This window comes from Hippoglossus hippoglossus, chromosome 10, assembly GCF_009819705.1.
Source record: "Hippoglossus hippoglossus isolate fHipHip1 chromosome 10, fHipHip1.pri, whole genome shotgun sequence".
Taxonomy (NCBI): Eukaryota; Metazoa; Chordata; class Actinopteri; order Pleuronectiformes; family Pleuronectidae; genus Hippoglossus; species Hippoglossus hippoglossus.
The window spans coordinates 15,294,334-15,308,128 of NC_047160.1; the positions used below are offsets into that span (position 1 = coordinate 15,294,334).

At 40.7% G+C, this 13,795-nt stretch overlaps 1 protein-coding gene across 3 annotated transcripts in view; it reads left to right on the forward strand.

The window, feature by feature from the left end:
- The first annotated feature begins 943 nt into the window (after positions 1-943).
- The window catches only part of LOC117769157 (protein diaphanous homolog 1), a 94,450-nt gene continuing 81,598 nt past the window's right edge, over positions 944-13,795 (forward strand). For all 3 annotated transcript variants that reach the window (XR_004615162.1, XM_034597854.1, XM_034597855.1), the window contains exon 1: positions 944-1,790. Coding sequence is in view for 2 of the 3 variants with exons in the window: in XM_034597854.1 (XP_034453745.1) it covers positions 1,692-1,790 (99 nt within the window). In the remaining variant the exon portion in view is untranslated. The remainder of the gene's footprint in view (positions 1,791-13,795) is intronic.

Sequence of the window (13,795 nt, forward strand, 5' to 3'; positions counted from 1 at the left end):
ATTAATGCAGAAATCCAACTTTAATGTGTGAAATGTCACTGACAAAACAAGTCACCAGAGAGGAAGCATTAAAAGTGACCATATGCATCATGCGTCTTCTAAAGTTGTATTTAACTTCTACTTAAACATGACATATTACAGAAAAAAGGAACAAGTCTCTTTGGAGTGGAATTTGCACCCTACAGCATGCTTCTTACATGTTTTCTCCACATCAGCATCACTTGTTTTTTGCAGAATTGCCTCTTTGCACAAAAAAGTGTATCAAGTCCCTGAGAATAAACAAAAAACAGAACATTTTCTCCACATGAACAACAGTTCTAGTCCCAGAATCTTTTCAGTGAGCGGTGTGCGCTTGCTTTGTGCTGCAGATCTCAGCAGCTGTGAGACTCTGTGGCTCAATTTTGTTGTGCAGCTTTGATCTGCATTTTGTTTTGACAGAATCTCACTGAGGCAAGATGTGGCGAAGGAAAGGAGTGTGGTCAGGGCTCTCCTCCCTACAACTCCCCAACTCTCTTTGGATCAGTAATCCTTGGAAACATTCACTCAGGCTACAGTCTTCTTTTTGTTGTTGTGTTACAGTTAACCCTCTGGTATGATGAGCAGTTGTACTACTCTGGCTGTGATGCTGCTTCCCTGGAGCAGCCTGTTAAATCCTCTCAAGTGAAGCTGCAGAGTTAATGCTCAAGGTCCAGGTCTGATCTGTATTGTGTCTTGATTGAGGCAAAATGCAGAAAAACCCTTTCTCACACGGGTAAGATGTTACAAAGGGAAGGAGTGTGGCCAGAGCTCGGCTGTCTTGGCAGTGACATTTACATTCTCTTTCTTGATCAGTGCCGCTGGGGAACATTCACTCACAGTCTTTTACTCACGATGAACTTGTTGTTATGTGGACGACGAGCAGCGGTTTCGCACCCTGGCTGTGATGTCGCTTCCTGCTGCTGCTGCCTCGGAGCAGCTCCTCTCAGGTGAAGCGGCAGGGCTCTTGGCTCCGCCCCCTGTGTCTGTCAGAGAGGAACAGGAAGACTCCACCGTTCACACTCTGTCACTCAGTGGATAAAAAAAGTTAACTAAACTTGTCTCAGTCATGGAAACTAACTTGGGAGACACTGCGGAGACTAGTTGTCATTAACATCGACTCGCTCCTCGCGCTGTACGCACCGAAACAACTCGTGGAAGGAAGAAGAGCGGAGGTTTTTGTCTTTTTGCCTTAGCTCACGGTTACTCGTTACCTAGCTAGTGGGGCTAAAGCTAACGTTAGCTCATATAGTGTCGTATATTTTCCGGATTCACATAGTTGAGGCTTCACGTTGTGTTACACTGGGGACACTGGTGCGGGAATGTCCTCAGTGTTTGTTGTGTAGACGCAACAGGTCGTTTCCGTACTTTTCGTCTCGGGGCTCCGGGGCTGCGCTTTGAATTTCCCTCCTTCAGGGAGACGGACAGGCGGCTTCAGCGGAGGGGTCCGCTCGGTGTAGTTGGCTCTCGACCAAATCATTAGCAGCGCTGTGCTAATTGTGGCTAGTAAGTTAGCCAGGGGGGACTATCACAGGCCCGGGGGGAATTAACGGCGAAGAAACCCCCGTGTGGGACAACTGTGTCTTTGTGTTGTGTTGTGTTGTGTGTGTGTGTGTGTGGAGATCACCGCCACACGGGTTTATTTTGACAACCGATTCGAGGATTAATCCCCGAGTATGGATCCACACACGGGCAGCTCCGCCTCAGCGGCTGGACCCAAGAAGGACAAGAAGTCAAAGAAGAACTACGAGGATGGAGACGGGAAAAAGAAGTTTGTGAGTATCCCACATGTTGAACTCCGCTGCACTTTTTTTTTTACGCTCTGTTTTGGTTTGCGAGGGCTCAAAGGTTTCCTCTGCACCTAACTCGGCAGATGGTTACTTTTTTTTCTTCTTCTCACATTTCAAGTGGAGCAACAAACTGCGACCAAAGCTGTAATTACTTTCACCCCCTAAAGCTGTGATCAGTACGGCTTGAAATATTACCCTGTGTGCAGAATTCACCATTCCAGGTCATTGCAAGTATCATCAGAGGAGGAAGAAGCTGGTGCCTACCACTCTGAAGACGTGTACTGTGCAAGTTGTGCAGTAAAAGTGCAACAAGTCAACACATGACTCATGTTTTAATACGGGGGCTTGGCAATGTGGCCAAGAATGTCTTCAAGATAAACATTGAGTCAACATTGATAACTATCAGGATATTATTTATTTTAAGATGACAGACTGATTATTTTGCCTATGAAAGTTGTGGCTTACGTAATAGGCAGACACTTGATAACCATCAAAATATCTCACAAACCCGACACACAACATTAAAAGCTATTCTGTATTACTTCTCCTCACCATGCTGTCACGTTGCATAAGCAATATATGGAAACATTATGAACTTTTGTTATATTGCTATTGATGAAAGTTATACAGCGATAGTTATTGTAATCAATTTTAGTGCCCAGGCTATTTTATTTTTAAACAACCTTTTGTCATTAATCTAACAGCTTAATAAGTTATCATCGCATTTAATTTGTTTCACAGAGAGCACTGTGCATACTTTGTTAATGATTTAAACTGAAAGATAATCATTGTAAGAATTGTGTCAAAAGAATGAGCAAACATTCTGTGGAATGGCGTGGCTTGAATGCCTTAAAGCTGACATAATCGCGATGACATCATTTCGTGAACCTGGACGCGCCTGCCTCATGTGTGACTCAGCGTGGTGTCTTGGGAGCAGAGTAGGAGTCACTCGTAGAGATGTCTGTCGTCGGGCCACAGCGAACTGTTGTGTAACTTGACCTCATGGCCATGTCTAGCAACAGGTGAAAACTGATACACATGCAGACAAACGGTAACCATAGAGGATGCACACAGAAGACATGTGGTCGCCTAGTAAACTGCTCCGCCACACACACATACACACACTCATGCGCACTACCTTTCAGTGAGGGAGGTTTCCCTCCTCTTTATTGGTCCCTCTCCGAAGCTCCCTCGATTAAACCACCAGCGATTCCTGCTGACAGGACTGTACAGGCAAACAGTTTGGTCAGGCTTTTTCGTGGAACTAGTTCCACTTGGGCATGGACCTAAATGCACCTATGCCAAGCACAGATATATAAGTTTGTAGCTTGTCCAAGTTAAATACATATTTTTGATGACAAGACATTCAGTCGGTTCACACAAGCATGCAATCACAACCTGGTACATTGAAAACCTGTCCATGCTGCTCTAGGGCGTTTTCACTCTTGAAAACTAATTTCAGTTCCAGAGACAGAATTGATGAAATTACTGAAGTGATAATATTACAGCTGCGTTAATGTACCCACAAGTTAAGGTTGGGCTGTAAGTAAACATGAGTCAGCGACAGGAAGTCATTTTGCAATGTCCTGAGATCACACATGCACACACGAGTCTGAGGTTTGAGTGAGAGCCACCTGAAAGTGTGAGTGTGTGTCTGTGTGTTCGACTCAGTGAGGCAGGTCCTCGACTTAAGTACAACACAGACTCTGAAAATTTAGCCTTTTCTGGCCAAATTTTTTATTACAGCACAGTCAGAGTTCAGACAGAGGTAAAGCAGTGTAGAGGTATGTCTGGTTGTGTACTCGATCTGCAGTCTGCTGCTATCAGTCCACTATCTATGACGTCATCACTCGCTGCTTTTGCCTCTGTTCAGACAACATGATGTGATAACGTGGGACTTAGTGACGTGTGTGTGTCTGTGTTTGTGTGTGTGTGTGATCGCCACTCGGCTTACTATGTGGCATTCCAAGCTAACATCACCCTTGTGTGACTGCGTCTCTGTTGTGTTGTCTGGGACTGACTGAAGCGGTGTGGGTCGGTTATCCAGTTTAATCATCATCTTTTTTCCTAGACATGGTCACAGTTTTTGGATTAGTCTGGCTGGATTTATTTTTTAAAATACAGTATGTTGTTGGAATAATACCACTGACTTCAGCAGGGATTGGCAGTAAAACGAATGGATGGGATGGCTTGAATGCAGCATTTATAATTAATGAAAGAGTTGTATTTTTCTATCGTTATTTTGTCAAAATAAGTGTATTCTGCCCCATCACCATTTTGAATTTTTAAAACAAATTTTGACTCACCTCAAAATCAACCCCTGTTATGTTTACTCAAGCTCTACCCCACAAAATACTGTATTGATGTGATGTTTAATATGAGTCTGTCAGGGTCGGTTAAATCAGATGTGTCTGTTCAACACAAACATTTGGTGATTGGTCCCTTTTTTTCACATGGAACATCAAGCAACTCAGGTAACCTGTAGTTATGTTTAACAGGAATGCTTGGCGTGATTCACTGCATCTAGAAGTACATCTGCAGCTGAGTATGACTCAGGTATTTTGCAGTTTTTGCTCTGCTCCCCTTGAAGCACTATCCTCAGACCCAGAGACGGAGAGGATCCGCATCCAAGATCACTGTTTACATAAACATACTTGCTGAACCCAGCAGGCAGGCACAGGGCGGATTAGCTAGGGATCACTGCATGGAGAGTTATTTGGGATACAAGACGAACTTTTGTAGATCACAGATTCTGGCTCTGGGACATCTTGTAGAGTTTTTTGAGGCCGTTTTATCAGATTTCTTTCTAGGTGAAAGGTTTGGCTGAATTCTTGTTAGAATGCGCTGACTTTTTTCATGCCCCGAAAATAGATATTGGTTATGAAGGAGACCAGTAACAAATATTTGGAGTGAGCTTTACAACTTCAACTTATTTTTTCGGGGACATCCCTGTATTTCTCTTTGATCGATTATTCTCCTGTTATTTTGAGGCAGATCTTTCCTTTTAGGGCTGTGTTAGTTGATATATTGCATTACATAAAGAGAAAATTATATCACCCATTCTGATGATAGGAAAACTTATAATTATCAAACTTCCCATATGACTTCCAGGAGGAAATCTAACACATAGATGCACAAGACCGACCTGTTCTAGTCTATGCTTTTCAGAGAGCCCTAGAGCAAGTGTCAATATTTCTCTCTTTTAAAATATTTGCAGAGTGGAATAATATGCTGACTAGCTCATGCATGCAACCCCAGCCTACCAGTTGGATCACTGCTGTCATGTTAAAAGATGATTGTAACAGAAGGAATTTCTGTTGACTTAAAAAATTAGAAATTGTGAATTTGAAAAAACAAAAAACACTTGGATGCATCAGGTATATTTTTGTTCTTAGACTTTGACACCTGAAATCCAAATCATATTTTCTTGCGAGTGTCATGATACAGAACATATTTTGCGATAAATAACTACATTTATTTCTTTTGTCCCACCTCCTTACAAAAGTAATGCAGTTGTGTAGCAGCTTCAGCGGAAAACCACGCCACACTGGCACAATCAGCATGCAAACTTGTGCCTGCATATGCTTTTGTGCAGCGGTGCACCTACTTCCTGGGGGAACCACCTCAGCAAATGCTTCATTTAAGATAACGCCATGAATTAAGCCAGTCAGGTCACGACTCTTTAGTCACACAGTCTGCCTCACGTAGTCTGAGTCAAGTCGAGAAGTTTGTTTCGATGTTCAGTCACTCCCTTTGCACTGGTTTCTTTCATATTTATGTGCCTCTTCTGTTCCCCCAGCACATACACACCTAGTCACACACTGACAAACAGTTTCCGGATCTCTACGTCTCAGAGGAAGCGAAGCATTCTGTGAACTGAAGAATAGGATGACTGACTATCGGCATGGAACTGAAGTGGTTAATGGACTGCTAGTGGCAGGGGCCTCTTGGCTCAGAGCAAGGGGAAGAAAGTGAGCCACCGGTGAGCACTGAGCAGGTACACAGGGAGGTATAGGGAGAGTCGAGTGGGAAAGAAGTCAAAAAAGGGAAATGCAGATAAGGTGATTAAAGAAGGCAGGGAGTGGGGGTGCAGTCAGGGATAATAACAAGTTACGGGTGGTGTGATGGGCATGGAAAGCTTAGATTACTGAGTTGATTCTAAAAACACGGGTAAATAGGTGTTGAATCATACAAGGCAGAAAACCTCCGCAGCACTACTCTATGGTTTTAAAATTTGAAGCATGTTGATCACACCCCAAGTCAATGATTTGAAGGCAGGAGTTTTTTTTTTTTAAATATCAAAGCTAAAACTCCTTGTGTGACACAGCTGGTGTGGAATGGAGTAGTAGAGAAAAGCACATGATGCATTTCTCCCTTTGTCGATCAAAATGACCCCTAATATTGTTTACTTCATGAAAGATTGTTTCAGACCTGCACTGACCAGATGACTTTCTGAAATTCTCTGGACGGGCTGTATGTCAGAACGCATATGTCTGAGTCAGTTGCTGCAGACAATCTCCAGTTTTCCCTGCCAGCCCCCTTGTAATAAGCTGCAGCAGGAGATTATCCGGAGGATTCACTGCAGAGTGCGTTGATGTTTCTAACACGTGTTGGATGCAAAGATGTTATATGCTGCCTCTGCATGCTGTGCCACCTCTTGCCTGAATTCTCTGGAGATTTCAGACCATGATGGATCCAATTGTTCGAACACTTTCAGGAGTTTCCGTTTAAAAATGGCTGTAGATTTTTGGCAGCACTTTTAAGACTCTTCAGCTTACAGCAAGTTGTCAGTCACCCTCAAGTTAACTAATATCCTGTTCAGACATCAGGAGTTGGATGTAATAATGAAACTTGATGCAATAATCTCCATGTGTGAGCTGGCTGATTAAAGTGCACTGTGGCCTCTGTTTGATCTGTTCTTACTGGACTTTACAGATCGAAGAGGAGCAGCTGTTGGCTCAGCCGAGAGCTGTGTTTGGTTTGCTCTGCTTTACTTATTCTCACTGCATGTGACAGTTGTGTAAAAGAAGTGCAGATGAGCAAAGTACCTGAAGGATGTATAGTTTTTATACATTCCACAAATGGGTAGTCGGTCCATAATGTTGGAGAACCTAACATGTTGCTTGCGGCAACCATCTCAACACAAGATTGTTGAATTTCTTGGTTACAAAACTGTTACACAACACTCACTTTATTTGATGTACTCAGACAACTTTAGAGTCTCATTATAGCCTTTCTGAATGTCGGAATAAATTTATATGAATTTTATGAATTTTGACATTCAAAAGATAAAAAGTCCATTCAGGGAAAAGACATCAGGAAATTAATCAATAATTGTCAATTTTAGTAACTATAATATTTTTATGTAAGTATTTGCTCTCCTGACTGCCTGTCAAACGGAGCTGCCATACAGCTGAGTAAAATATGTAACTTGCCTGTTTTGTGCCAACATGAATAAATTCACAAAGGGCAGAGTTGGTGTTGCGTCTCGTCCAAATCCCCTGTGACACTTTACTCTGCACGCTGAAAGGCGAAAGCACTTTTAATTTCTTTTTTGCTGCTGCCTCTGGCACAATGTTACTGTCACTTCATAAGATAACTGATGCATTATATTCAGCCTGCTGTGCCAGCAGGGATGTTAGGTCCTACAGTTGTTGGGTTTGACACTGCACTGAGGCAGGAGGATGAATGATTGGAAACACATAGAAGAAAAATGATTACATTTATTTCAATACAATACTACACTATCTTTCTAATTATTTGCTTCAAATTGTATATACATGATGATGTTGGAGCTGCACAATTCTGGATAAAATGAGAATCACATTTTTCCTGCTTTTCTTGCTCACTTCTTTCCCTCACTCATTCTAGCAGTAACACCAATTTTTATTTTACTCATTGGAAATGCAAGGCTCCCGATACAGGACATCAACCTTAGACCTCAGAAAGAACACTTTTGTTTTTAGCTTTAATGCAAGAGCTTCATGAACCTGACTCTTAACATAACAAGAATCAGGATCAGTCTACTGTCTCCTGAATTACACAACCTATTTTTCTATTTTTTTTAGGTATACCTCTTGAAATGTGAACCTCAATTCCCCAAAAAATATTTATAGATACATCATCTTTGCCATTATCAGAGTTTTTTTTCTAATTTTTTAACTTTTCCCTCACATCGGCATTCACTGGTCTCTCTCCCTTGATCTCACTGGCTTTATTTTTCATCCAGCTGGTTTCTGGTAGTATTATACTTATTAACACTATCAATATATTTTTTTAATGTAATGTTCATTGTCTTTCTATATCACCACAGCCCTATTTTTGGGTTATAAAAATGTTATTATGGATGTTGCCAAGTGGCTTGATGAAATGGGTTCCTCTCTCCAGGCCAGAGAGTGTCAGTGTTAAAAGTGGCCAATCAAAGGTGTGTAGATGTCAATCACTGGGCAAAAGTCAACTTAACAAGTGGGCAGTTGGCGACGGGTGGCTCGGGCTAGCGCTCATTATAGCCCTGTGCTTGCGGCACTTCACTTGTGCACACGAGGCTGTAATAATGTCTTTCAGCTATAGATACTGTCATGTAGGCTCATATTGCATATAAGTGGCAGGTTTCAATGTGCACAGGTATCCAGACTGATTAAACTCTACACAAACATGAGTGAACTGTCAAGCCCTCAGTTCGCACAAAATCATCGTCTCCTGGACTGTTTGCTTAGAGGTGTATGCTGCCATGCCTGTCATTCAGTGTGATGCTGGGAGTCTGTGTTTCCTCTGCATTTCAGTCTTCTTCTGTTTCCCCTTACTCAGTAATACTTTCAACAAATGTCTTTGAGCATATGTTTCTTGGAGTTATTGTAGTATTTATCTGTTGCTTATAGATGCTTATAGATGCTTATAGATGTTTGTTTGAAAGCCTTCACTGGGTGTAAAGTCCATACAGTGTTTCACTTACTCTGTTCACTCTCATGTCCTTTAGTCAAACAAACAGTCACTTCTGTGCATGTTTTGGAATTATTTGCAGAGTCGGACAGATGGCTTCCCTTTTAAACAGTGTTCGTCTTTCCTGAAGGGGAAACTTAAATATTACCTCCTGGGTGTTGTTGTTCACACTTTCTGTCGACTGTTAAATCGTACTTCTCCTTCCTACTCTTTCTAGCTGTGTATGTGTTTGTGTGTGCATGCGCATCTGCATACACACACACAGACTCAAACAGATAAGTTAGTGTTACCACGCAATAATATTTCTCAAATTCTGTGGGCTGTGACAGGAAGTTGTGCAAAAATAGCACAGGATGCGTCCGTTTTCGTCCGCATTATTGCTTAGCCTTATCTCTCTCATTCACTCCTTTCCATCCATTGTGCATGGAGATACCAGTGGGCACATTAATATGTTTATTACACATGCACCCAGCCCTCTCTCAGGACTTACAAGGCCTGGATGATGAAAAAACATAGAGCAGAGTTGTATCATTGGAACCTAATGGACATGTGGGAAAGATTTCCAGAGAGTGATAGAAACTGTATGACCCTCAGTTATCGGGGAATCATTTTTTTAGCTGTTGAGGTTTTCAAATAAGATATGTTGAGAAATTAAGTTGCATTCACCTCTGTGGCAATGTGGCATTGGTTGTGAAATCTCATGGAGAAAACCATTTAAAAACTCACCAGATGAAGCAAAATGTGGTGGCGTCAAAAGTGAACTGATCAACAAAAGGCAACAAATTGTCACATTTGAGAAATTAAAGCCAGGAAACTATTTGCATTTTTGATAGAAGAAATTTTGTACAAATTGCCTTCTTAGCGAAGAGGTTTCCATGCCATTGGTAGACACATTGTAATTAAAATGCTCGATTTTTATAACAGTGAAGCGTGCAACAGAATAAGAACTTTGTTTTTGAAATGCAGCATCTCTAATTAGCACTTTTCTCTGGTGTCTTGTGAAACTGCTGGAAAAGTATTTCCAAAGTTTTTGAGCATTTTTGTAAAAAAGCCATGAGTTCATCATTTTATCATTATATTCAAATAATTTTGCCTTTTGATTATAGTCCAAATATATCAAAGCATATTTAAAAGTCGCATGTTTTGACTTGCAGGTATTTTGTGAAAGTTGAGTTAGGGTGTTATGTTGATTTAATAAGCTTTAAACATGTATTTTAAATGAACAAAATACATTTTGGGTCACCAAACTATGTTACTATGTAATATTATTGTGATTAGTCTGTGGACACATGACATTAGCACAACAACATGTGTTTTTGTGACAGTCTCTGACACTTCAGTTTGCATCATTGACAAACTATGCTATTTCCCCCTATTCTGAAATCCCAACTTCATGCATCGTAACATTTCTGCACTCAGTCCTTCCTCCTTTTGCATGTTGACTGAATGAACACCACATATTGTTTTGGGGAGTTTCCCAGTGTATGTGCAAAAGTATTCTCTCGTCAGTTCACCAAGCAGTAGAGAGCTGGATAGACCTGTAGGCTGATCATCGCAGATATGAATACTCTTGACTGTTATCTGTTATCTGTGTTGTGTATGGGGGTGCTTAGTTGGGATTACAGTGCCATTCCTCCTCTGACTCTCCTTAGTGTCCCCCTGACAGATTACAGCTAATCTCAGACTGCTCTGTGTATCTCAAGATGCCTGTTAAAAAGCACGGGCCTGCGTGCCGCTCTCACATTTGAGTGTGTGGAGGGTTGTATTGTCTGTCTGTTATTAGAAATGGAGACATTATGCTGATTTACAGGTTCATACTTTGAGTCATGGGTCCTATAGTGGGTTTACACGTTTTTAATATCCAAATAACACATGATTTATTCTAAACACATCAGCACCACTCTGTCTGACCTTTTTATATATTTATATATTTCTTCAGAGGCAACGGCAAACACAGTAATCAAAATGTAGTGGAGGAAAGTGTGATTAAAAAAATACCAGAAAAGGTGAAACAATGGTCAAGCATTTCCTGCAAAAAAACAACTAGTAGACGAACGAAAGAAATAAAATAGTGATTACTGTAGCAGCTATGGCCACGACTGCACACATTTAATATGCTGGACCAGTGACTCTCTTTATCTGGATCCTGTATGCTTCCAGGTCATCATATGTGAATTAATTACCAATGTAAGAGAAAGTAACTTGAGTAATTGAAGTAACAAATATATCAGCTTCTATGGTTAAAATTGTACCCTGTCGAGTAACCTGAATATTTTCACTTGAGAATAGTTAAGAAAGTTTGTACATGTCCGATAATAATGCTTTGACATATTTGACAAAGCAGATGATCTGTGTATCAATAGTTGCAGTATGCAGTGTTGTACCATCTCATCTCAACATGTGATAATAAGTGATCAATCGTCAACAATGATGTAAGGTTCAAACTGCCAAGACACCAGGCTGTCACTGACCTCTGTCTGCTCCTTGTCTGGTGTTTCTTACTGTGCAAACAGGTCCTCTTAGTATCATGCAATGTCATACACTATCTTTGTATACATTATTGCATGCGATATAACTTCTTATTTCTTCTTAATGTGCATGCCGATATAGCTTTTCAATGTAGTTGCAGTGTTTCCCATAATTACCAAGAGAGAGTTAATATCGGGGCTAGTGGACAGAGTCAGTGACACCCAGCAGGAGGTTCCTTGTTCCTTACTCGTTCATCTTCCTTGAGTCATAGGTAAAGAATGAGCTAGTTGTCATTGGGTCTCAAAGCCACCATAGGAACAAACCCTTCCTCTGTCTCTGATTCAGAAGGATGAAGTCATCAGTTGATGACGGATGCACATTAGCCATTCAGGAATTACATTAAAGAAAGAAAGTAAAAGTTCCATCACGTAAAATGATACTTAAAGAATACCTGCACTGCACCCAGTCTAATAATCATGATGGCTTCTTCATTTTGTATTCTGTGGTGACATTTCAGGGGAATGAATAACACATTACTTTAAAAGTGCTTTTGGCCTTCATCACTGCCTTTGAATCTGGAAATAGCCCATAGATTATGGTTTGTGAATTTGAAATGTGAAGTTATTCAGTAAATGATTTTTGATTTGCATTTCAGACTGCTGGCCTGGTGCTGCTGTTGACTGTATTACTTTAGTGCTACTTTGGTTTTTTCCTGGCACATATGAACATAGACTCCCCCTGCCCCCTCTTTCTCTTGGCTTCTTTGGGTATAATTGAATTGTGTGCTATTAGTGTTCGTGACTCAGATGTACCTCCTTTAAATATCTCTGTGTTTCTTTGAAACCCATTCGTAAAATCCAACTCCTCTCCAAATTATAGGCTTAGTCCTGGACTTGTTTTTAAATCTCCCCTCCCCTCATTGTTTCCTACATGAGGCTTTGTGTGGTTGTTGATGTGTGACATTTAATTTTTGTTGTTCTGTTTGTTCATGCATGCACATGTATTTGTTTGGCTGTCTTTTTGCACTTCCTCAAGCACTCATTTTAGGGGTGAGTGGTCTTACATATTAGTCAAATCAAGGATTATTATGATATTATGCAAAATATCTTTGAGCCATACTTACTATATTTCTGTTTCCTTTGACATATCTTCAACTTTACTTTTTTTTAGGTGATTTTCTAGATTGTCCAGGGGCTTTGAGGTAGAAGTCCTTTTTTTTCCTGCATACAGAACAATTAGTGATGATCAGGTGGATCACTTCTATGGATTGTGCATAAAAAAAACATCAGCATGAAACATGGACAAGATTTTTCCTAGGGTGTAAATTTTTGTCGTATGACAGTATCTACAGTTAAACGTTACAATGAATGATGACATCATCAAGCCCCACCCTCACTCAGTAAAGAAATGTGCTCCAGGAAATAGCACTTGGTCCTACCAAGAATTTAGCTCACTTCAACAGTGAGCGTTTTTCCACTTTTCTTCTAATATTCCACTTATGTCTGAGTTACTGTGAAATATAATAACTTGTTAGTTGTTGTTTTTAGATATTGTAATGAGACTGGTCCAAACATTTTAGAACTCTGGAAATATTTGCAGAAGTTAGAATTGAGTAAAAGCATATTTGGGATGAATATTACGTGAACATGACACAGCTCTTTTACCCCCCTCTGGGATGGAGAAGTCCTGTCCGAAGTGTGATACTGGTGTCTGTCTTTATGTTGTCGATGTGTGTGTGCATATAGGCGGGTAACTTGTTAATCATGACAAAACTCAAAACCTTGAAAAAAAAAACTGGTCCACAAACCCACAATGCAGGAAATTCTTCGCCTTAGCTATTACTTATTAGTGAATTTAAATACTTGGTTGTGGGTATAACGAGAACAAAGGTACAGCCTCATCCTTCATGTCAGCTTCAATACAACTTGACACTGAACACTACAGTACATCATATCACTGTGCCAATATTAACCAGAGGGTGAAATATTATTTTACAAGCTTAATACCAAGTCTTTCAATAAACCTAACAAAAAAATTGGTCAAAGGAATAAATCTAAACGGAGACAAAGCAACTCTCACTGATGGATCGGCCAGTGACCAGTGATTGGAGGATTTTCAGCCTAATTGGCCAGGATCGCTGACCTGCCGATCAGTCTCAGTTAACCGTTTGTGTGCCGGTAAAATCTGTGTTAAAGTCACCAGGACGATCCGGATTCATGATCAGACACCATCAACTAACAACTAAATAAATGTTATTGTCTGTTTGTGTGTGAAGCGTGACAGAGACGAACACATACACACAAAATTGTATTTGGGTACTTTTGTTGAGTAGTATACTTGAAGTATCAAATAATTAGTCAGTGGAATCATGCAAAGTGATGTTTTTATTTCAGTCAGCTGTTGAAAAACCCAAAGTTTATAAATTTCAGAAGACTGAAAGTGAGAGTTGCAAAAGTGAGAGATGGCAACAGAGGGCTCCTTTGTTTTAAGTGGAGGTGGGCGGGGGTGATCGGGCTTTGTCTCTCCATTAACAGTAGCTCAAGGACGAGGAGCAGTCATGCAGCAAACATGTCCCACTTGGA